Below are 22,738 nucleotides of genomic sequence, written 5' to 3' on the forward strand. Positions count from 1 at the left end.
TCATTTGCACCCAAGATTGGTTAAGGATCAAACCAATCAATATTCAGGAGTTGGAAGAATACATATAATCGATGGACTTTGAAGGTAAGTTTGAAATATGAAATATTTTTTTAATATCTATCTAACTCAATTTATTATCTATTTAACTTAATTTTTAATTTTTTTTAGATGATCATCTAGCTTTATCTTTAACTAAGGTGATGTGAGTCTCCATTCACATTCATTCTGAACTATTTAGAACCTATTATCAGACAGAATATATTCATCTTCAATAGAAATAATAGATTTGTGTATTCTTTTTTAATTTTATCATTGGAGTTGTTTTTCTTTCTTTAACAATATCAAATAATTGTCCTTTTTTCGTAATGGTAGTATTTATTGCTGCTGGTTGTTGTTATTGTTGCTATTAATTTTCTAGTGATAGGCGAATACAAACAGAAGGTATGTTAACTGTTTATCCAATCAGCAGGTATGTTATACGTAGTTGATGAGCCTACATATATATAGATCATGCTAGGAGTGGGAGTACGTAGGCTAGTAGGTTACTCTAAAAGCCTAATGATCAGAATAGTAAAAAAGATCAAAGGTGAATGAATTAAATTTAGCATCTATGGAATATAGTCTTCTGCATGTCTTTTCTAATATTTTAGCCGATTGAAGGCAGACAGCAAGACGTGGCAAATGAAGACAATTTATGACTGTAGCTTTAGACATTTACACACAAGGTGCATGCCTAATAATACTCCGTTACCTTGCTTTCTAGCAACATCCCGTGACATCCAATCATACTGTTGAAGGAAAAACATATCATTTCAAGACTCGATTTCCATTATTTAAAAAAAAAAAAAAAAAAAGAGAGACTCGATTTCCAACCTGCCTAGCTTGTTTTAATACAATTTGTCTTTTCCTCCTTTCCCCTTAAATGGAGTCTTACTGTAATGCCTGCAGGGAAGGTCAAGTCAATGCATGCATGCTAGCAAATGGCACAGTAATTATCCTAAAATGAGAGTACATAGCTCGTTCAACATAAATGCTAGCAAATGGCAGAGTAATGCGCGCCCTCAATTTTTTACACCACTTTTGCTTTAATTTCATGTTGGAAGTAGAGTTAACAGGATGCAAGTATTAGTGTAAAATATGTTTTTATCTGTTGATCTTTAAGTGATGTGTTTAGGTCCTTTGTCAAAGTAAAAAATGGATTTAGCCATTAACACCCCTCTCCCTTCTCTTAAGAGATTTAGAGAAAGTATTATATGGTTGTGGAATGCTTTAGTAGTTTGCTGTTAGTTTGTTATTTATATGTGTATTCGTCGTCCTGAGCAGATTTTGATTCGTTTGAATTTAGTTTCTAATTTTGTATCTTTCACAACTATATGAAAGAAGGAAAATTTGAGAGAGGTTTTGTGGATTTCAGGCCTTCACATCCAGTAGAGAGGTCTCGAGGGATAGAAGAAAAGCACCCACATCCAATAGTGGATTTCAAACCTTCACCCAATAGTCAATACAGATGAAGTTGATGCTATTGCATGTAACTTTGATATGTTTTTTTGAAAAATTATAATAGAATATAGATTTTCAGCATTTTTTTTTCTTGATAAAAAAAAAATTTAATAATATATTTTTTATAGACTAAAACTTGAATTTTTGGATCGTAAAAACCTAGATTCAGAAATCCAAATTCCAACCCGGAACGGTTGCTCAGCCCTCAGCCCTACAAGTTGAGTCTACAAATTATGATGCATGTTGGTATGAAGATGAGACTATGCGAAAATTATGAGAGAATCTATAAATGTATACAGTTGATGTATCTATAAATGTATACAGTTAATATTAAAAGATTGATGCATCTTCTTCTTCTTCTTCTTCTTCTTCTTCTTCTTCTAATTATTATTATTATTATCATTTATTATCATTTATAAGGTTATTATCATTTATTCTTTTTTAACTTGTTGAAAATTGCTATGGTTGTACAAGAAAATTTCTCATTGTGACCATCTGTAAAATATGTACATAAAATTGCTGAATTATTTTATGAGTGGTGCTAGGGCCACCGAGACTTCAACATATTTTTTCTACCTAATAGTGTAATTTTTTTTTTCCTTTTTTCTTACCCATTTAAACATTTAAAAAAAATAATTATAAACTCATTAAAATACACTTCCTTAATCATTAAATAAAAAAATAAAAAATAATTCTATACAAAATGAAAATGTCAATAGAAATCTCCGGTGGATCTACCATTTATCCTATTTTATTGTACATAAAAATGAAAATAAATAGATTTATTTGGTTATACATAAATAAATAAAAATAAAAATGCTAATAGTATATACTATTTATATCTTGAAAAACGAACAAATTCTTTTTCCTAACTTTTCCATAACAGTATATATTATTTCAAATCAAATTGCATACCCCAACATTTCCATAACAGTATTATAAAATGAGACGTTGCTTCCAATAATTTTGGTAACCATTCCATCTTATACGACTCCATCTCTGTATGGAAAATCCAAAGTGAGTGATCGATCATCTTCATTCCTAATTCGTTACTTTTTGTTTTTGTTATTTTCCTGCAAAAAAAAATATACAAAAGCATGTTGAAGTGTGGGAGGTAGTACATGCACAGGTCTTGAGTTGCTTCCAAGACCCGTGCATGCCCTTGAAAAATAGGTAAAATTCATATGAAAAAGTTCATTTTTATTATACGTGAAACTTACATTTTGAAGTTCATTTTCCATCCCATATTTCTGCAAATCTAGCAGCACTCGCCAGTATGAAACATGGGGGCTGCTTCATTATTGCTTTCTTCACTAAAAGCATGTGTTGGGGGCAGCTCTTTCTATTGGTGATTTCTTTCTGCTCCAAGAGTCAATGTCTTCATTCAAGGCTGGTGAATAATTCCCCAAACCCATTATTGATGCAAATTGAGCCACCTCCACTTCCAATTTCTCTCCTTCACATCAACCGTTTGGTATTATTCCCAAGTAAACAGAGATCTTGACTAACCTAATCCAATTTTCATCTCTATTTTTTTTTCTCTCTTCCTTTTTCCTTTGCGTGGATTATGGGATGTGTTTTATGTGCAGTGTAAGAAGGATAGATAGTATTTCTCCTGCCTTTTACTGTCATCTCCAATTTACTACAGCCTATGACTTATTGTTGTCATTATGATTGTACAGATACTCTAGTTAATGCTCCTAATCCTCACTGCAATTCATTACTCTTGGGGGGTCCAAAATGAATGTACGTTCAACTGCAGAATCCACCCAATTTATGACTCACTGAGCCTCCTCCAAAGACTAGTCCATAATGTGCGCCTGTTTTGCTGTTTTTATCTTTGGATCTGTCTAAGATCGATCATAGCTGTTGCAGATTTCACACTGATCCCTACACTAAATTGGGAGTGTTATCTTTGTTTCAAAGAATGATAGATACTTCACTTTGACAGAATATACAAAGAACCCCACACACGTGTTCCTTCACACAAAAGACGACGAGGTGACCTTCATCAACCGGCCAGGCTGATTGGACATCTCTATTACTTGTGTTAATTCACATGCAGACTGTTGCAGAACATGACGTTTCCGTCAACACTCCATGCGAAAATCGATGAGGCCCATACCACGAGCCCATTTATCAAAATCCCATAATTTTTTATGAAAAACAAAATTCAGAGAAAATAAATATAAATCTCATCGACCCTGTGACTAATCCATTCTCTCATTTAAGTATGAGACCGCCAACTGGCCCTCCCAGAAAACAAGACAACGTAGTCTTCTTCGTCTCTCTACCTGCAACTTCTGGGTTAAATTTGTCTGTCCCATTCTTGAGCTCAAACCAGTAATGGCTTAGGTGGTGGGGCTGTTCCGAACAGTTTTTTGTCAAAAAATCTTCAATGGGTTGCTGTGTAAGCACCGCAAAGTCATCTGATTCAATAAAGCAGCAGCATTCTTTGGTGGGAACTCAACCGCCAAGACCGAGATCTGATGCAAATGAGAGTAGAGCACCCCCTCCTTCAGCTGAGGAAGAAACTATCAAGGAGGTACTCTCCGAAACCCCGAAGCCCAAGCCTTCTCAACGTCTAGGTTTCCAATCTACTCCTACCAAGCCTGTGTTCAACGAAGTCAAAGATAATGACGGAGACGACGACGACAACAAGAGCAAGATCGATAAGTTTCCCTCGCCGGTAAATACCGCTACCGACAACGAGATCTCTGAGGTTTCCAAGGTTTACAGCGAGAGCGAGAGCGTGTCAACCACTACCACGAGGAGAGACGAAGACGAAGAGGTCCGCCAAAGAGTGAACAGATCTTCGCCGGCGAAAGTGCTGCAGAGAAACAGAGCTTATAGTGGGGACTTTGTGGCTAGGAGAGAGAGGCTGGTACCTAAGTCGCCGAACCGGAGATCGGAACAGTCACCGGGTCGGGCGAATTCCGGATCGGTCCGTCTGGTTAAGGAAAGAGAACCGGGTCATGTGACGATGTCTAGGCGCGGGTTGACTGCAACTGAGCGTCGTGACTCCACCGGGGAAGGTTCTGGGAGGCGGTCCAGGTCGCCAGCGACCCGTGTCGATAATGGTGCGAATAGATCCGTAATGGGTAGGAGCCCTTCTGCCAGGAGAACGATCCGGTCTCCGGGTCGTGTCAGAGCGGCTGCGACGGAGCCCAACAATGGCCGGAAATCGGAGCAAAGCAGTCATAAGGGCATGGAGGAGGGGAAGGGGCAGACGACCAACGAGTCACTGGAAAACCCACTTGTGTCCCTCGAGTGCTTCATATTTCTCTAATTCCTGGACAACAAATTCGAAGGTTGTCTCTGTTTTGTATGGCACTTGGATTATTGTAAATAATCGTTAGCAAGAAGATGAATTCGGGAAGATTATTGATGGCGTATGAGGGGGGTTAATGTTTAGGACACGGCACTGTGTCAGTGGGTGTGTGACAGTTTGGATGTTTGGGATTGTCAATGCCCATTAAAGAAATTGACCACTTCTTGCTCTCTCTCTCTCTCACCATCTTTGCATCTTTATCTTTATTTAGAAATCTATATATATATATATATATATTATATATAATATATACTATTAAAGTTTTTTAGAAAATACTTAGTAAAGATTTTAGGAGCCTGTGCTGGTTCAAATGCATTGTTAGTGAACACGATAAATCAAAGATTAATAATAAATTAATATATAAATTGAAACTTAAAAATAAGAATTGTATTTTGTGAAATAATAATAATATTAATATAACGATTATTATTTATTTTTATTAATTATTATAGAAAATAAGATGAACATAATTGTTCTTTTTTCAAATAATTTATATATAAATAATAATAATTTTTAAATCTAAAAATCAAGAATTGAATTATTGAGCATAAAGTGTTGGGGAGAGCAAAGACTGCTCGCAACCTAGGGCAAACACCATGAAGACCAATAGTCTTTGCCTTGGTGGCATGTGTTGGTATGCTTGGTTACCTTGAGCTTGTGTTTTGTCTGGAGTGGCCTTCCCTGGTAATCGACCAAGGGTTGTTAGGTTGCTCTACTCGATTATTCTAAGTAGCGTCTCATCTGGATTGGCATTGCTCATCCATCGTTTAGTCTTCAGCTCTGATCAGCAATCTTGAGCGGTAAGGGTAGTTGGGTTGCTCTGCTCAATTATTATGCTGAACAGTGTTTTGATCAAACTAGCATTGCTTGGTCATCCCGAGCAACGGTTATTCTCCAACTCTGCTCAATAATCTCAAGTAGTATTTCCTAAGCAGGGATTGTTGTCTCGCTCTTCTCAGAAATCCTGAGCAGTGTTTCAACTGAACTAGCACTACTAGGTCATCCTGAGCAACAAGTCTTATGTTGATTACTAGAGGAATCTCGGGGTGAGCTTCATTGCTCGGTGAGGAATGTTATGGCGAGCACTCATAGCTGGATGAACCTCAATGCAAATCTCATTGCCTGGGGGAGGGAACACGGGGCGAGCACTTGTTGGATGAACCTTGGGGAGAGCTTCATTGCTTCGGGAGAAACTTGCCTGATGTGAGATGTTGTTGCCATAATAATTCATAAAAATAAAAAATAGTTGTTCGTCGAGGTGTAAATCGGTCCTAGTGGACCGAAATTGGTCCATCATTTTCCCGAACCGATCACCCCTAGTGGACTGGACCAAACCAGTAGTTATCATTCCAGTCTGATCCATCCATTCGGTCTGGTCTAATTAATTTTTTTATTTTGTTTCATCTTTTTTTTTTTGCAAATAAATTAATAAAAAATTATTTAAATAACTAAAATTAAAATTAAGGGAATTATTAATGTGGATTATGCAACTAACTCATTAAAAAAATATTTCACTATAATTATATTTATAATGTTGATAGTTACTACTTACTAACTTAGACTTTAGGTATTAAAAAAAAAAAAATTACCTAGTTACTTTAATTAAGTGTAAATAGTAGAGTATGTATGAATGTATCTACATATAATGACATAAGTTATCATATGATGTATGATGTATTATTAATTGATAGTATATATTATATAACATTTTATGTGGTCAATGATAATAGATTAAATGAAAGTTACACGATTAACTGATATAATTATTATATAAAAACATATATTATGCATATAAATATTTTTTAAAAAATATAAATATAGCTCGGTTAGTTTTGGTACGGTCCAGTCCAAAAATCATAGATCTCGAAACTGGATCAAAATCCATATGGTCCCCCAAATGGAGGACTAAAGCCGACCAAGCTAATTTTCAATCCAGTCCAATCCAGATCGAAACATTCAGTTCGGTCAATTTTTCCAGTCTAAACCAAATATTTTACAACCCTTGTTATTGGAATAACATTGTTATCATTTTACAAAATACAATTTGTATTTTTAAGTTCCAATTTATGCACTAGTTCATGACTATTTGTTAACATATAATCCACATTCTTATTTTCTAGGGCAATGCATGCTTGCCTCGTGCATGATTTGTCTTTCTCGTAACTGAGCACTTTTCCCTTACTCTCTACTCATGCAGGGTACAACCTTCAAACTTCTCCCACAGTGCTCATCTTAGGGCGAGAACTGATACTCTTCATGGTGTTCGTTCCAACTCCGGAGCACCCTTTGCTCTCTCTGACTCAAGCTCTTGGTGTTAGGTGAGCTTCATTGCTCTTATGAGCCTTAGTGCAGGGCAACATATCTAAATGTGTCATTTACAATCGAGCGAATATCTATTTTCACAGTCAAGTTTATTTTATTTTTTGTTTACGAGTCTAGTTCAATTCTAGTTTAACCGAATGGGCTATCAAACAGACTGGTTCATTTATAATCCTAATGACACATTCATCTTGTAAGTTAATTGAAAATTCTCATATTTGTGAATGTTGATCACATTCCAAAGAAGTGGTGTCCATTTTTTCAGGTTGAGCTCTTTAATATTTAGAGGGACTCATTAGTTGCTTAAGTATGAAGATCCATATATGAGTGTATTAACTTCGGAATGAGTCGCATGTTTTTCCTTACAGAATGAATAAGTTGTTTTTGACTTGACCATATCTCTCTAATAAGCAAAAGAACAACAAATAAATTAATCAACCTAAACCACAAAACTCAGCAAGATTTAAAAAGAAAAAAAAAAGGTTTAAATGTGGACGGGAAAAGCTTAAAGGATATCAATATATAAAAACTCATATAAAAAAACTTCCTCCTCATCTAATTTACCAAAAAAAAAAAATTGAAACTTGACATCACTAAATTTCGTTTTTCCTCTTGAAAAGAAAATAACAAAAGAAAAAAAGACAAGGAAATGAAACTAAATAATTTGAAAATAAATATAAATATCAAGCTGATCCTTATTGTGACTACAAAAATTAAATAGCTAACCGATTGCAACATCAAGCTCATATTCCCCACAGCCACATTGTAGAACGTCACAAAAATTTTAAACCATGAAATCAATGCCAAAATAAGTATCTGTTGGATCCTAAATAACGTGGTAATTTTATAAGACATTGCAAATTTCTATACAACTAGAAAGTGATAGAATTGGCTGAGCTCATTTAACACACACTTTTGTGTGAAATGAATTACAACATTACAATAATCATCATTAAATCATAAAAATGTATGGGTTGGGTAGCTTACCAAATATCCAAAAGTTATTGCTATACATGAAATGATGAACAGATGAACTTAGTTACTTAACTCTCACTTTTCTACATTTCCTTAGTAACCAAGCAAAAAACACAAAATCAAAACAATGTTTTAAAAAATAATAGGCTTGAAGACTAAACTGCATGAGTTTCTTTGACCATTTCACAAGGTTGAGATGTTAGTGTCTACTTCTTTAGTATGTTGTCTATGATAATAAATGATGCAATCTAAAGAGACGTTGTTAGGAAAGCGACATAACTAAAATTGAATGACATGAGGGCAAAAGGAAGACTATTTGGTAATACAGTAATATTGTATTTGTACTCACTACCAGCAAGTTAATGTTATTTTTTAGAAGTTACGACATAGCTGTGGGTACATCATGTTTTATGAAGATTGAGTATTGCTTTGAATCATGTTGACTTGAGAGAAATTAGGGATGCTCAATTTGATGTGACTAAATGAGTTGGGGCATGACTAGACATTTTTAGGGATATTGCTATGTCAATCTTCTCTCAAAGATATTCGATATAGTGTTTCCATTTTTCTTTTACAGGTTTATTTGGTGGTCGTATAACCTATTTTTCAATATGAATAATATTGAGAACATATTGAAATATGAAGTCCTGAGGTCTTGTCACTATGTGCGAGTTTAAGACAAAGTTTTGAATACCGTTCCAGTGACCATTTCAGTTAGGCACTAGAATAAAATATTTTGGTATTGATACCATTTTGGTGTACCGTTTCAGGATTAATTATATATTATATATAAACTAACAATTAATAGAATAAATACATACATATATATATGTATATGTATATGTAAGTGTTTATATATAGAAGAATTGAAGATTTATAAAATGAATATATGTTGAAAAAATCACAAACTTGAGTTGAGACAAAAAAAAAAAAAAAAGAATAGATATATTATTAAAAATAATAATATTTAAAAAAAGAATAAGGTGACATATTTAAAGTTATAAAAAAATTAAAATTATATAAATACATTTTATATTTTAGAATTAATTAAATACAATCTGGAATTAAAATTTACAATAATATCATTTAAATATATAAAAATTACAAAAATAGCCTAAAATAGAATGGGGACCGAAATGCCCAATTCTGGCCAAAATGGCCAGAATTTGATCGGAATGGCTGAAAGGAGACTAGAATGACCAGAATTTAAAATAAAATGGAACGGAGTGGTAGATTGTACTGGACACTACATCGAAACATCAAATTCCAATCATTTCAGTTGGAACGAGACAAAAATCAAAACCTTAATTTAAGATGTAGTAAAGGGGCGCGCCCATAGTGAGCACCCCTTCCCTTCCCTTGGCTAGGGTTATGAGGTGGCTTAATAGTCACTTCATGAGTCTTAATGGCTAGCCTTAAAAGATCAACTGGGAGTTACACTTAGATGGGCTATTTGTATAAAACTTTCCTCTTTTGGATGAGACACTTTATACACGAATAGAAAATCTCTCTTTTTAAAGTATAATTCTCTATAGTTTCCATATTTATGTTGTGGAATATATTTGTTGTTTTAGTTTTACCACGTATCACGCTTGACCATTGACGGGAATGATTACGGATGAACAGCAACAATGAGAAGTCCATGGAACAATAGCACTTGATCCAAGATTTGCCGCTCGAGGTAATATGGCTTCATCTATACTCTAATTTAATATTTCTATCATATCACCCAGTCACCAATTTATGAAAATATAGAGAATATTTTAGGTGAATTTGGTCCAACCCACCCCATGCTACAAATGACTTAAGATTAAATCATTGTGCGATTTTTTTTAAAAGTAAACATCATGTGATATGAGTTATTTAGGAACAAAATCCTCTGTTAGCTTTTCCATCCATCACCGTTGACGAAAAATAAGTAGCCCAATCACGAGTGCCACATGATAACCTTAATTTCTTTTGAAAAAAAATCAAATTTCTTTAAAATAAATAGAAAATAAGTTTTTATAATTAGAACATAATTTCTAAAATTATAAAAATTAAAAAAAATAAAATAAAAACTCAAGTAAAGCTACCGGTGGTGGTTGGGAAACAGGGAATCAATGACATTCCGACCCAACTAATAGAATCATGCTACAGTGTAACCCGACAAATTGTTGCGAGAAAGCTAAATGTCTTTTTTTTTAAAAAAAAAAATCACATCATTAAAAAATATTTTCTGAATCATTAAATAATTATAAAAAAAAAAAAGACAAAAAAAAAAAAAAAAAAAATTGTCGAAACCCGACTCTCGGTAGCTAATATCATTTTCCCAACTAATATGTATCTTCTTGTATGTCTCTCTATCGGTAGAAATAATATTACTCTGTTAAGTTTGAACCGTTATACATATACATGGAAAGAGACAGTAAGCATTGTTTATAATTATTCATTGTTTATGAACAGTATTTTCTTTTAGCCTTTGTTTATTTATTTATGAAAAATGCTATGATGTCCTCTTCCCGTGCCCCTCAAAGTTATCACTGGTCACAAATTTTTTTTTTAATTGTTTTTTATTTAGTGATTAAGGAAGTGATTTTAAATATATTAATATTTTTTATATCTTTTTAAAATGTTTAAATATATTAAAAAATCTAAAAAGAATATAACTGTGCGATCAAAAGGAACGGTACACCCTAAGCGGAAGAGTAGCACCGTCCTTTATTTATTATTGTTATCTCAAGCACTTGATACTAATGGTCCTTTTTGAATTTGAAAGATCGGGACCACGACCGAGTCTTTAAAAACAAAAAAGTCGAGTTGTAAAAGTTTCCTTTTGTGTAGATATTCACCCACATACCACATAAAAGTTTCCTTCACTGCACTCTCCATTTACCAAAAAGCTTTGTATTTTTGGACTCATTTGGTGTTTTGTAGTGAACCTCAGTGTCTCTACATTGCTCCCATCATTTTTTTTTTTGTGAGAGACATTATATTTTTAGTTTAAGGTGTGCAAGTATCATGTGTACTCCCTTTATAGAGAGAGTAAATAAATCTACGACTCACAAGAATTATTTTATTTTTTTATTTATTTTTTTATAATTGTAGACCTAATTTTTTTTTTAAATAAATATACGAAAGTTGCATAACCTAAAGATTGTATCTAACATTATTTATTTTGTAAACTATCTCTAGTTCAATAAACTAACTTAATAAAAGTAAGATCATTAAGTTAGAGCCTCATAAGTGAAATGTGAGATTGTATGGCTGTGGAAATGCTACAGGTGGTGATGTGGCTTTTACAAAATAAATAATTATTTTGGTTAGATGCCTTGCTTCATCTTTCTACAATTTCTGTGAATAGATAAGAAACATGATTCGAAGGTTTGCCATAAATGTCTTACCCAAGACGTCCGCTTTAAGTTTATCTAAGCCAATGGGAATAAGAAGTGGTTTTTGACCTTTTAGACACAAGAAGTGCTCGTCTTCTCTCATCTTATCATTACATCTTATTCAAATTTCTACACAAAAATATAATAAATAATTTAATTTTTTTTAAATCCTAAAACAATAATAATATTAAAAAAATAATATTTTAATAATATTTTATTTAATTTTTATAACCAGCACCTTATTCTTGTTCGGTTACTTCTCAACATGTACCTAGTATCATAACTATTAACTACAACCATTTTGTCAGCAGATTAGAAAATGACTTTATTTTTTAAAGTTTTTCCATTGAAACTTCCTCGAGATAAGTTCTGTTTTTCATTCCTTGTTTGTTTTCGTTAATTTTCTGTGTTTGAGTTCCAAAAATAAATTTAGCACAAGTTTGAGAGAAGATTAGATCATTTTTGTTTATTTTGAACTATTAAGTTTAGTTTCTTGAAATATTACTGCTAGTCGTCCTAAAGCCTATTGATTAGCTTTTCTTAAGACTTTTTTTCCAAAATATTTCAAGATCAACTTGCCTCAACGTGATCAAGTGGACATTTCATGATCACGTCTTGTACACTTGCGCTATGCCTGATAAAATCCTTTCAATTTTTAGGATTGCATGGTTTAGATATGCAAACAATATAGATAGTATAAGTTCTTTGAGGCAAGTTTGGGGAACCTCTCCAACCTTTAGATCCCACCTTTAAAGTAAAACCCGATTCTACACATCGCACATTTGAAAGTTTCCCTACATGAAATTGGTTAAATTGATTAAATCGTTGACTTTTCACCAAGAAATATAGTCTCAAAAGATTTTTTGCATCTATGAAGTATTCAACCTTGGACCTTGAAGGGAGTGAGACCCCAAGACCAAGAAGGCGTTCACCACTTGGGCCAGCCCCTTGAGGTTATAAGTTCTAATTTAATAAGACTGCTTTCTATTTCTTTAGCAAGCGTTTTGTCATATAAATTATGTGAGGGGAACAGCATTTCGTGGGCACGATGGCCTGGGAACAGAAATGCAAATGGCAGAAATAAATCTAGTTGCATAAGTAAAATAAGCGGCTAGGTAGAAAATAGCTAAATCCACACACAGTAAGTTGATGGTATACTGAGAAAAACTAGTACAAAGCAGAATTTCACGAGCATGCATCATCTTCATGCTAACTAAAAATTCTCATCTCAAACTAAAAATCCTCATCATCATTACAACTTTTCCAAATCCCCATACAAAATATAATAAACAATTCAAAATTTTCAAATCCCAAAACAATTATAATACTAAAAGATAATATTTTAAACTTTCATATCAAACTCAAAATTCTCATCTCTACCCCCAAACCTGCCCTTAATCTCCAACCCAAGAAAGACAGGTTCAAAAACAAAAAGGAATTAAAAAGATTGAATCAATAATTGGTCAATGCAATTTAAAAATGCAGAGAATGAAAGCCATACAAGTTTCTAAATGAGGCAAAAAAACAATGGAAGCATCCAAGTGAATGTGGTGAGTAATAAGTAGCAAACTTTTTTACAATTACACCATCAAAACTACCAAAGTGTCACTTGGCCCCAATTTGAACCTACATTTCAATTTATTCCCTGATTAAGATCTAACCGTTGAATGAAAAATAGATGAAATGGCACAATAACAGTAGTTAAATCTTCTAAGAGAGGGCAACTACAAGAGAAATAATGGGTAATGATACACTTACAACTCTTTTACAATTTATTTTAAGTCAACTAATGTAATTGTAACATTTCATTAAAAAATAATTTCAGTTTTACATAGTCCAACTTCATTTTAAGTAGAGTGACAAAATAGTTGTAGACTAATTGTTGGTTTATCATAATTTGTAAGGATTCCTTTTTTTTTTTTTTTTTGAATCATCTAAGATTCACATAGTAACAAGTTGACTTTAATTGAAATTTTGCATATTTACATACAAAGAAAGGAACACATACCAATCAAATCCTAAGCCAGCAAGGCTTCTTTGTTCATATCAATAAGATAGGATACTGGAATAATTTAAAAGGGTTGCCAACCCAATAATAACTGTTAACTGGCATACCAACTAATTTGAAACACAATTTCTATAAAAAAAAATTACAAGCTACAGCAAAGTAGACAAAAGGATTTTCTAAATCATTCGTAATAAGAAAAATTAAAAATTTTCATGTTTCAATTCTGAAGTCATGTAAAACATACTATAAATATTGCAAGTTAAAATCCCAAGACCATATCTTTCTCTTGTGCAAAGTTTCATCAGAAATTGCACTATATATTCAGAAAGTTTCTCTCTCTCTCTCTCTCTCTCTCTCTCTCTCTCTCTCTCTCTCTCTCTCTCTCTCTCTCTCTCTCTCTCTCTCTATGTTTTCTTCGGAAAAACCTTGGAAGCTTAACTAATACATTAAGCTATTCCATTTCCAAGACCAGCCACCAATGTGCCTGCTGCCCTAAATGAGTATCAGAAGCGGCACATGAGCCAGAGATAAAAGAGCAAAAGAGATACAATCCCCGCCCCTCACCCCAAAGAAAAAAGCTCTGATCATCAATGGAGCAGCTAAGATTACATGTCTTACTAAAATGTTAAAGGTCAGTCTTCCAATCTAAGATCGGCAAGAAATTAATCATCATACCATAAGTTTAATATGTCTTCCCTTCCATTTGGTGGAGTCACCCAGTTCTTCTAGGAGAATTAGCAACTTAAGTCCATTGTGGCAAGAAGCATGGAATTAAGTAGGTGCAACAAAGGCTTAGGAGTCAGTTCCTCGTAGTCCACCACCTGAACTTGGCTGAACCATCAAGATACAATGGCAGCATGCTTTTGCCTTATGGTAAGCCAAAAAGGGGGCGGTGTCAAGAAGAACATTGCCCAGTCTTACAGTGCAATAATACAATAAGATTCAGATCAATGGATGGAAGGGGTCTAGTTCTGTTCTCAGGGTGCAAGCCTCTGATAAAGGCATAGCCATTTCCTAGCAACACGATAGGTCCAGCCCAGGGGAAAAAATCAATATGAAATGCAATTTGCTTTGTAAGAATGAGAACAAACTTCAAACAAAAAATTTATGGCATTGAAAGGAGATTTGAGATTCAACATATAGTCTGGTCTAGTTATATATTGAGGTTTTTTTCTCCTCCACAATTTAAAACATAGGATATGTTAGGTTTCAAAAAGTTTTCATAATTTGCTAGAACTATATTTTTTTTTCTATTTCACTCCAAAAACCTTTTAAAGACAAATGAACTTTTATTTTTAAAAAATGTCATGAACCATTTGGCGAAGTTTCCCTGAAATAACATTAAAAAAAAAAATTAGGGAAAAAATTACACAAACCCAAAATTAAACATCTCACAAAAGTAGAATTCAATCACTTCAATTCAACCTACTCACTTTCACAAAACTTAATAAAAATGCATCCTAAAAAATATTTTATCCAAACAACCTTTCATTCTAACTAACCACTTTCAAAAAACCAATTATAATACACATCAAAAATTGATTCTTTAAAAATAGACATATTCTCTTATCAAACATGCCCTTAATAACTGAAAAAATAAGCTTGGACAAGGGCAAAAAACCCTAAGAAAACCACAAAACCCATGCTTCTTGGAAAAATTCAATCACTAGCGGTATAAATCACCTTGAGCATATCATGAAAGACACTCCCATATAGAAGACCAAATACTTAATGTAACAAGTCCCAACTGAAATCAATTGTGTCAACTGTCCATCTGCATTGAAGACCATCAATAAAACCACCCTTTTAAATCTCAAGAAAATCATTGGAAAGGGAAAATTTAACCTGTTCCAAAGATTTTATTGAGATGAAAATCTGTGATGAATGCTAAGATGCAACAGAAACAATCATGGACCTGGAGAAAAATTATGCAAACTCGCAATCTACTGAAGGGTGCTAAAGGGTGAGAAATGGTAGGAACATCAAGGTATGAGAGGACCTCGGCTCCCAGAACTCCTTGAGTTTAAACCACAATCAAATAGAGGCATCGAGAACCTTGCAGAGGATCTGAAGATAGACTAAGAACGAAGGCAATGGAAGATCGATAAAGTTTATAACACCTTTGATGAAGCGTCTGCAGGGGCAATCATCATCACTAAGCTAAATGACCTGGAAAAGGAGGATGATTCAATCTGCAATCCGAGCTGTGATGGGAGATTCTGTGTTAAATCTGCTTATCAGGTTGATCAACACCAAAGACTTCCACAGCAGGATAGTGATGATGATAGAATGGAACCGGATATGGAAGACGAAAATACAAAGACAGATTAAGATTGCTTTTATGGAAGATAAGGGTGCAATCACAGTGAGAGCAAAAAAGGCACAGATGGTGGAGGGAATGAACCTGGATGAAAATTTATGCCCATTGTGCAATAACAAACAAGAAACCATGGAGCACTTATTCTTGGGATGCCAATTTACTAGAGTGATGTAGAAAGAATCAATGTGGCCCATTTAATGTAACTAGGTGTTTTCTTTTTCTATACTCCTTGAGTAATTGGGCAATGCATATTTAATTCTTTCTAATCAAGTTATTTTTACCTATATATATATAAAAGAATCATCGTGGCCCTTGGATATAGCTGTTTTTGCTCAATTCCCAATCAAAGAGTGGATAAAATATATATTACAATCTAGGGGGAGGTTTGGATAGTGAGTTAAGATGAGATGAGTTGCGATGAAAGCTGAAAGTTGAATAAAATATTTTTAGAATATTATTATTGTTTTGGGATTTAAAAAAATTGAATTGTTTATTGTATTTTGTGTGAAAATTTGGAAAAGTTGTAATAATTAGATGAGGATGAGTTAAAAGGCTTTTGTATCCAAACCTCCCATAAAACAAATTTGGGAATCAAGGCTAATAGGGAGCAGCAGTTTTCTTGACATTGAGTGATTATACGGGATGCCATTTGGCTCTATAGAAACAGAGCTATCCACATGGGGAAAAACCAGACACAATGGAAATGATTAGGTCTTTCTTTACATGCAGTGATTGTCATGGATGCTATTTGGTTCTATAGAAATGGAGCTAAGGGGAAAATAGCAGACATCATGGAAATGATTAGTGTGGCAAAGAGAGCCTGTGAGAAACACTAGAGCGATGTGGAAATAAAGGCCCTATGGATACAGCTGTTTTTGCTCCATTCCCAATCAATGAGTGGATATTATGTATCTTACAGCCTAAGACAAATTTGGGAATCGAGGACAATAGAGAGCAGGAGTTTTATTTACATGCAGTGATTATCATGGATACCATTTTCTTCAATAGAAACAGAACTGTCCACAAGGGAAAAACCAAATATCATGGAAATGATTAGTGCAGCAAAGAAAGACTAAGTGGAACACTTGATGGGATGGAAGATAGTAAAAAAGGATATTGGGTCAAAACAAAAACCTCCAAAATCAGGGTGGATGAAAATAAAATTTGATGCAGCAGTGAGACAACCATCATCCCTGCTGCTGCTGTGTAGGGACCACGGGGGTAATTTAGAAGGCACGGATATATAGAAAGGGAGTAAATAAACCAAATGACGGAGATTTTTTTTTTTTTTTAAGCGGCACTAGGTGTCCGAGAACAAGATCCCGACTAATCCTGAGGGTGCACGGGCCCTCGGCAAGGAGTTTCCCGCAAATGCACATCAAGTAATTCAAGGAAAAAAATCCTCCGTCGGCCCCTAGAAATTGTTTGCACCCAAGGGGATTTAAACCTTAGACCCAGGGGGAGCATACCCCTAAGTCCAAGGCCTTTACCACTTGAGCCAACCCCTAGGGGTTGACTACAGCAAGTTATCATTGAAGGAGATGCTTTGGAAGTGATTAACTCCATTAATGATAACTGCATCCCGGAGAATGAAAGATTGAATCAAGGACAAAACTTCATAAGAGCTGGCATGAGAAGCAACCCAGGCTGGCAGCTGTGTTGGATACAGAGAGGTAAACTTCCAGGCACATGAAGTGGTAAATTGTAGCTGCTAGAGAATTGTAAATGCATAAAAAGTAACAGATATACCAGAGCAAATTGAACGATGGAAAGAGGTCAATGAGCCCCCCATAAGTTTTATGCATATGTTTGTAGTACTTTTGATTAATGAAATGTTTATGCAGCAAAAGAAAATCATTCAAAACCAATAAAATACATAATATCAATTAAACAACTAAAAAAAATACACAACAATCATTTGATCACTAAACAAAATTTTAAATGGCACATTTGTACAACAATCATTTGATTGATAATCGAAATTTTAACAGATGCATTTGTTTAAACTCCCAAACTCCATCATGTATGATAGATGGTTATTTAAAAATCCTTAAATATTTCCAAAGTGTTTAAACCATAATTGAAGGTGAAAATACTACAATAATTTAAAAGCAAAGCAACGCGAAATGGAGATTAAAACAAGAACAGAAAATCAAAACCTCAAATGACAGTTTTAAGTTTCTGGTAGTTTCCAAACAGTAACATTTCATCATATAATATAAAGACGCCATTTGCATCAGCTCCATAAGCTTCAGAAGAATCACCAGGCCAGTACTAAAGGACTGGTGCACTTAAGTGGGATCTGCAAAATGAATAAGATAGAATGAAAAAGATTTTTTTTTTTAAAATGCGAAGGTTTTCGGACCAAATCCTTTATAGAAAGATTGAACACAAAGTTAGAAAGCATTACGCGTTTCAACAATTAATAAGATCATGCAAAGTGAAAACTCGTCAGACAAGATGATTAAGCCTTCTAGAGAAACCAACCTTATAAAATTATAAGCAATAATAGTAGCAAATAAATAAAAACACTTCAAAAAAAGAATTTGCTAAAAGTGAATTTTCAAATGGAATGCATAACCCTCATAGAGAGAAATAATCATTAAACCCAAAGAATGCTTTCAAAATTAACTTTGAAATAAAATAAAAAATCGAAATCAGAGAAAAATTAAAACAAATTAAAAAAAAAAAAAAAAAAACACAGCAACTTGGAAGTTGGAGGACAGCTAGTAAGTACAACTGTAAGATTACATTAATAACAAATATAGGGCGGCAAGCTGTTGTCAGTATTTATACAGAAAGATGAATGCCTATAAGGTTAGACCTTAGAACGTCAGCAAACAGCATAAGCTTAGTCTTATTGCACTGTCAAGAAACAACACAAGACTTCCATCTCCAAGGTTCAGACTAGTAAGCCAGCACTTGCTCTTTATCCCATGATTTTGTGCAGCTAAATACATTCCAAACTGGCGGCAGGAGAGGGAAGACAAACCAAGCCCGGATAATCAGAAAAAGAAGACATCTCCAGAAGTCTCGTCAATTGCAAAGTACCAATAGAAAACTCAGAAATAAAATGTCTCATCCAACTCTAACTATTGAATAAAGGGGAAATTAAACAGTACATTAAAGGTCACCAATGACATCTACTCAATCTATCAAATAAATCAGCTTGGATGGTTTCCCATGTCTTTCCACATAATCATGTTCGTCATAAGAATGGCATGCTCTAGCACATAGAACAGTCATTTTTCTCTTTTCCTGGAACCGTGCACAACCAGTTTGGTAAAAATAAAATACTTCAAGAACACTATATGGTACGAAAAAAATCACTAAATACCATATAAAAGCATAGCACAATCAGTATATTCCAATTGACTTCAGCCCACTCAGACAGAATTAAACAAAATCACTTCATCAAAGCAACAATAAACTAGTTTCTGTTATCCTTTGCAAAATTTTGTACTTTGTTAGAGCTAAAAAAAAATTAGTGTATTACCTAACCCAAAAAGTCAAAGAGGTAAGGAAAAAAAAAAAAAGATAAGCCTCTCATACCTCAGGGACACCTATTGCCCCATGTAAGGAGTCATGGTACCATATTGCGTGACACCATGCTGGCCTCTTCCAGAGCCACTTTGTCCAATCTGCTGGTTCGGGTACCCACCCTGAACTCCTTGATTTGCATACGCTCCAATCAGTCCCGCGCTCATATTCGCCTGGTTCTGATACGCACCCTGTATCCCATGCCCCGCAGCAGGCACACCTGGGTTTACAGCTGCAGCGGATCCTAGAGTCCCCAACAGACTAGTCAGCCCAAATCCGGCACCCCGTGTTGCAAGCAAGGCCGTGATTGCCTGCGCAAGAGCAGGATTCAGCGCCTGAGCCGCCGCAGCCCCCTGATTAAACCCAATTCCCGCTGCAGCAGGAGGAGCCATCAAGTGACCCGGCGTTGCGGCCACAGCAGCTCCGCCAATAAAACCAGGGTTCTCATTCCTCTGGAACTGAGCATTTTGCTGGTTCTGAGGATGTTGTTGAAGCTGCTGAGACTTGTTCGGCTTGGGACCATCAATGGCCCTCTGGCAGTGTAATATATGGCCCTCGAAATTTTTGTGCGGCTCTTCCAGAGCCTTCTTCGCACTCTCAGCAGTCTTGTAAACGAATAAACAAAATCCCTTTGGTTTCCCGGTCGCCCTATCAAGACCCAATGGCCCTTCCTCAATCTCTCCGTACTTGGCAAAGAACATTAACAGCTTCTGAATATCCAAATCAGCCCCAACATTGCTCACGTATATCTTCTTCTGCGTATATTCCGATAGTGGGCCAGGCGGAGTGGGAGTCACTCCGGTGGCGCTCCCCGTTGGGATCGGGCCAATCGACGCCAGCTGGCACGCGGTCATGCGGTGGCCGATCTTCTTCTGGGGTTGCTTGAGGGCCTTACGGGCCCCGCTGCGGTTCTTGAAGATGACGAAGCCATAGCCCTTGGACTTACCAGAGATCTTGTCGCAGACAGCCTTGCAATCCTCGATCTCGCCGTACTGCCTGAACACGTTCATGAGGGTCAGCGTGTTGGTGTCCCACCCAAGGCCGTGGACAAATATCTTGCGGTGTGCCGGTTCTTCGTCCGCGACCTTTCGGATCCGATCCGCCAGTTCAGGGTGCCTATCCGCTGCTTCGACGAGCAGACTTATAATTTGCTCCTTGCTGAACGGTTCAAGAACCTTCTGTAGGGGCTCGTCGTCCTCATCGTTGTCGTCTCGCGAAGTCGCAGGTGCAGATCCCTTCATGGAGGTTTTCGCTTTACTCTGGGGTTTATAGGGATTCTCATCACCGTCTTCTTCTTCGTCCTCTTCTTCTTCATCGCCCTCTTCTTCTTCTTCTTCCTCTTCTCCTTCTTCTTCCTCCTCCTCCTCCTCCTCCTCCTCTTCTTCTACCTCTTCTTCGACTTCTTCGTATTCGTCGCTGTCTTCGTCGTCTATATATTGTTCAGTTACAAAATAAGGCTGCTTGTCTTTTTCGAGCTTTCGCTGCTGCTGCTGTTTCGTGGGGCCGGAAGCCTCGGCCGATTTGGAGTCGAGCTTTCGCTTCTTCGGCATTGCTATGGCACTGATGGAGTCACAACCGGGGCTCAAAGAGAAACACCGATATTTGCTAGGAGCTAGGGTTGCTTCGGAACGCAACAGTATTTGGGAAAAAAAATCTGTTCAATTCGAACTCTCCGGTTCTATAAATCAACACGTGTAATTTATCAAGCCCCCACCATCTGTGACATTATATATAAATATATTTTAAGATATCAATAAAAATATTTCTTTCTATTTTTCATTCCAATCATATTCGATATATATTAATAAAAAGTTATTTTTATTTAAAATAAAATGTAAAAACTAGAAAAAGAAAACAATTTTATCGTGGTTGTCAAAATAGCTTGTCAAATGGATTTTAAATATCATTTTTCTAAATATATATTAGAAAATGTTGACATCTCGTATGCCTCATGTCATAACCAATTATAGAATGACACATCATATATATATATATATATATATATATGCTAGTCTCGGATGCATTAGTCCTAATATGCACATGAAATAATGATTTAAATAATAAAAAATAAAAAATTCAATAGCTTATTTGTTTGGAAAAAGAAAATATAAGATTAAAAAAAGGTAAAAAATAAAGATAAAAAAATATAAATTTCAGTAAAGTATGAATATTGATCTGCATCTATATTAAATTATCTATTTACTCTCTATATAATAATAAAATATTATGAATTTAATAATTTAGTAATTTTATTTTTATCACATTTTATAATTTTACTAATTAAAATATTATTAATAATTATATTCTAATCAAATTAATAATATTAAATATTAATATTAATAATAATTATATTCTAATTAAATTAATAATTGATGTTATATATTGAGTGTTTTAAGTATTTTATTAGCTAAATTTATTTAAAGTTAAATTTTATAATAAGAATGCTCTAAAGCGTTTCCACTCTAAAGAGTAAAGTTGTTTTAATTTTTTTATTTAAAAAAATTGAAACAAAAAAAAAAAAGGAAAATAAGTACACTGTTAGAACAAAAAGGACATGAAAAAGATATATCAATTCTTGTGCATCGCGGGGCTATTAAGGGCCTTTTGATAAAATATAATCATTCATTAAATTATACAATAGAACTACACGTCAAATGGTCAAGGGTCTTAAGGACCTTTTTAATAAAATATGATTCTTTATTAAATTCTACAAGAGCGCTGAGACATGCAACATAAGGTTACATACATCTGTTCATGACAATTAATATGCAATGCATCCTAAAATACAGATAGTAGCATGCAATAATCATAGCGAAATAAGAGTGACTAAATATAACTTATGCCAGAATAAACTAAAACATCATAATAGCATTAATAGTCATCATAAGTTTGAACTTAAAGGTGACATATCCTTAATACAATAAACTTTCCAAGGTTAGATCAACTCTCATACACTCTAAAGTACGTAGAGTTAAAGTTATGAACATCAAAATAAGGTCTAATGTTCAATTGAGGTCCGATTCCTCCTCAATCAATTGGATCCATAGGTCCATCTTGTTTGTCATCATCTAGTCCTGATACAATTTCTACAATTTCGAAAGAAATAGTAGTGGGACTACTATAGGGAGATTTCTTGAAATCTCAGTAAGTTAATAACCAATATGCACAAAGCTAAATTATGCATAATAAATATGAAATGCATGTTATGCAGAAAAATCATTATTTATCTCCCATATAGATTCCTCAATATTTTCAGAAAAATTTTTATGCGCATTTTTTTTATAGAGATTATTTTTTAATTCAACTTTAAAAAATATAACACTTCCTCATCATTAACATCATAACGTATGGTATCATCATAGTTTCTCATATGC

At 34.5% G+C, this 22,738-nt stretch overlaps 2 protein-coding genes across 4 annotated transcripts; one reads left to right on the plus strand and one right to left on the minus strand.

Moving 5' to 3' along the window:
- The first annotated feature begins 3,695 nt into the window (after positions 1-3,695).
- Positions 3,696-5,003, plus strand: LOC122277784. Its single transcript, XM_043087924.1, has one exon. It carries the CDS (start codon positions 3,899-3,901, stop codon positions 4,787-4,789), a length of 891 nt encoding a protein of 296 aa, XP_042943858.1. The 5' UTR covers positions 3,696-3,898; the 3' UTR covers positions 4,790-5,003.
- Positions 5,004-17,820: 12,817 nt separating this feature from the next.
- LOC122275471 (UBP1-associated protein 2A) lies at positions 17,821-21,052 on the minus strand. Of its 3 annotated transcripts, none has more exons than XM_043084545.1 (2): positions 19,377-21,051; positions 17,821-18,126 (listed from the first exon to the last, which is right to left on the minus strand). In XM_043084545.1, exon 1 carries the CDS (start codon positions 20,912-20,914, stop codon positions 19,388-19,390), a length of 1,527 nt encoding a protein of 508 aa, XP_042940479.1. In that variant the 5' UTR covers positions 20,915-21,051; the 3' UTR covers positions 17,821-18,126; positions 19,377-19,387. The 3 variants fall into 3 exon arrangements, with proteins under 3 accessions (XP_042940479.1, XP_042940480.1, XP_042940481.1); XM_043084546.1 differs by lacking the exon at positions 17,821-18,126 and adding an exon at positions 18,555-18,790 and having other exon boundaries at positions 19,377-21,052; XM_043084547.1 differs by lacking the exon at positions 17,821-18,126 and adding an exon at positions 18,806-19,082 and having other exon boundaries at positions 19,377-21,052.
- Between the last annotated feature and the right edge of the window lie 1,686 nt (positions 21,053-22,738).

Source organism: Carya illinoinensis, chromosome 9 (genome assembly GCF_018687715.1).
Source record: "Carya illinoinensis cultivar Pawnee chromosome 9, C.illinoinensisPawnee_v1, whole genome shotgun sequence".
In the NCBI taxonomy this organism is placed as follows: domain Eukaryota; kingdom Viridiplantae; phylum Streptophyta; class Magnoliopsida; order Fagales; family Juglandaceae; genus Carya; species Carya illinoinensis.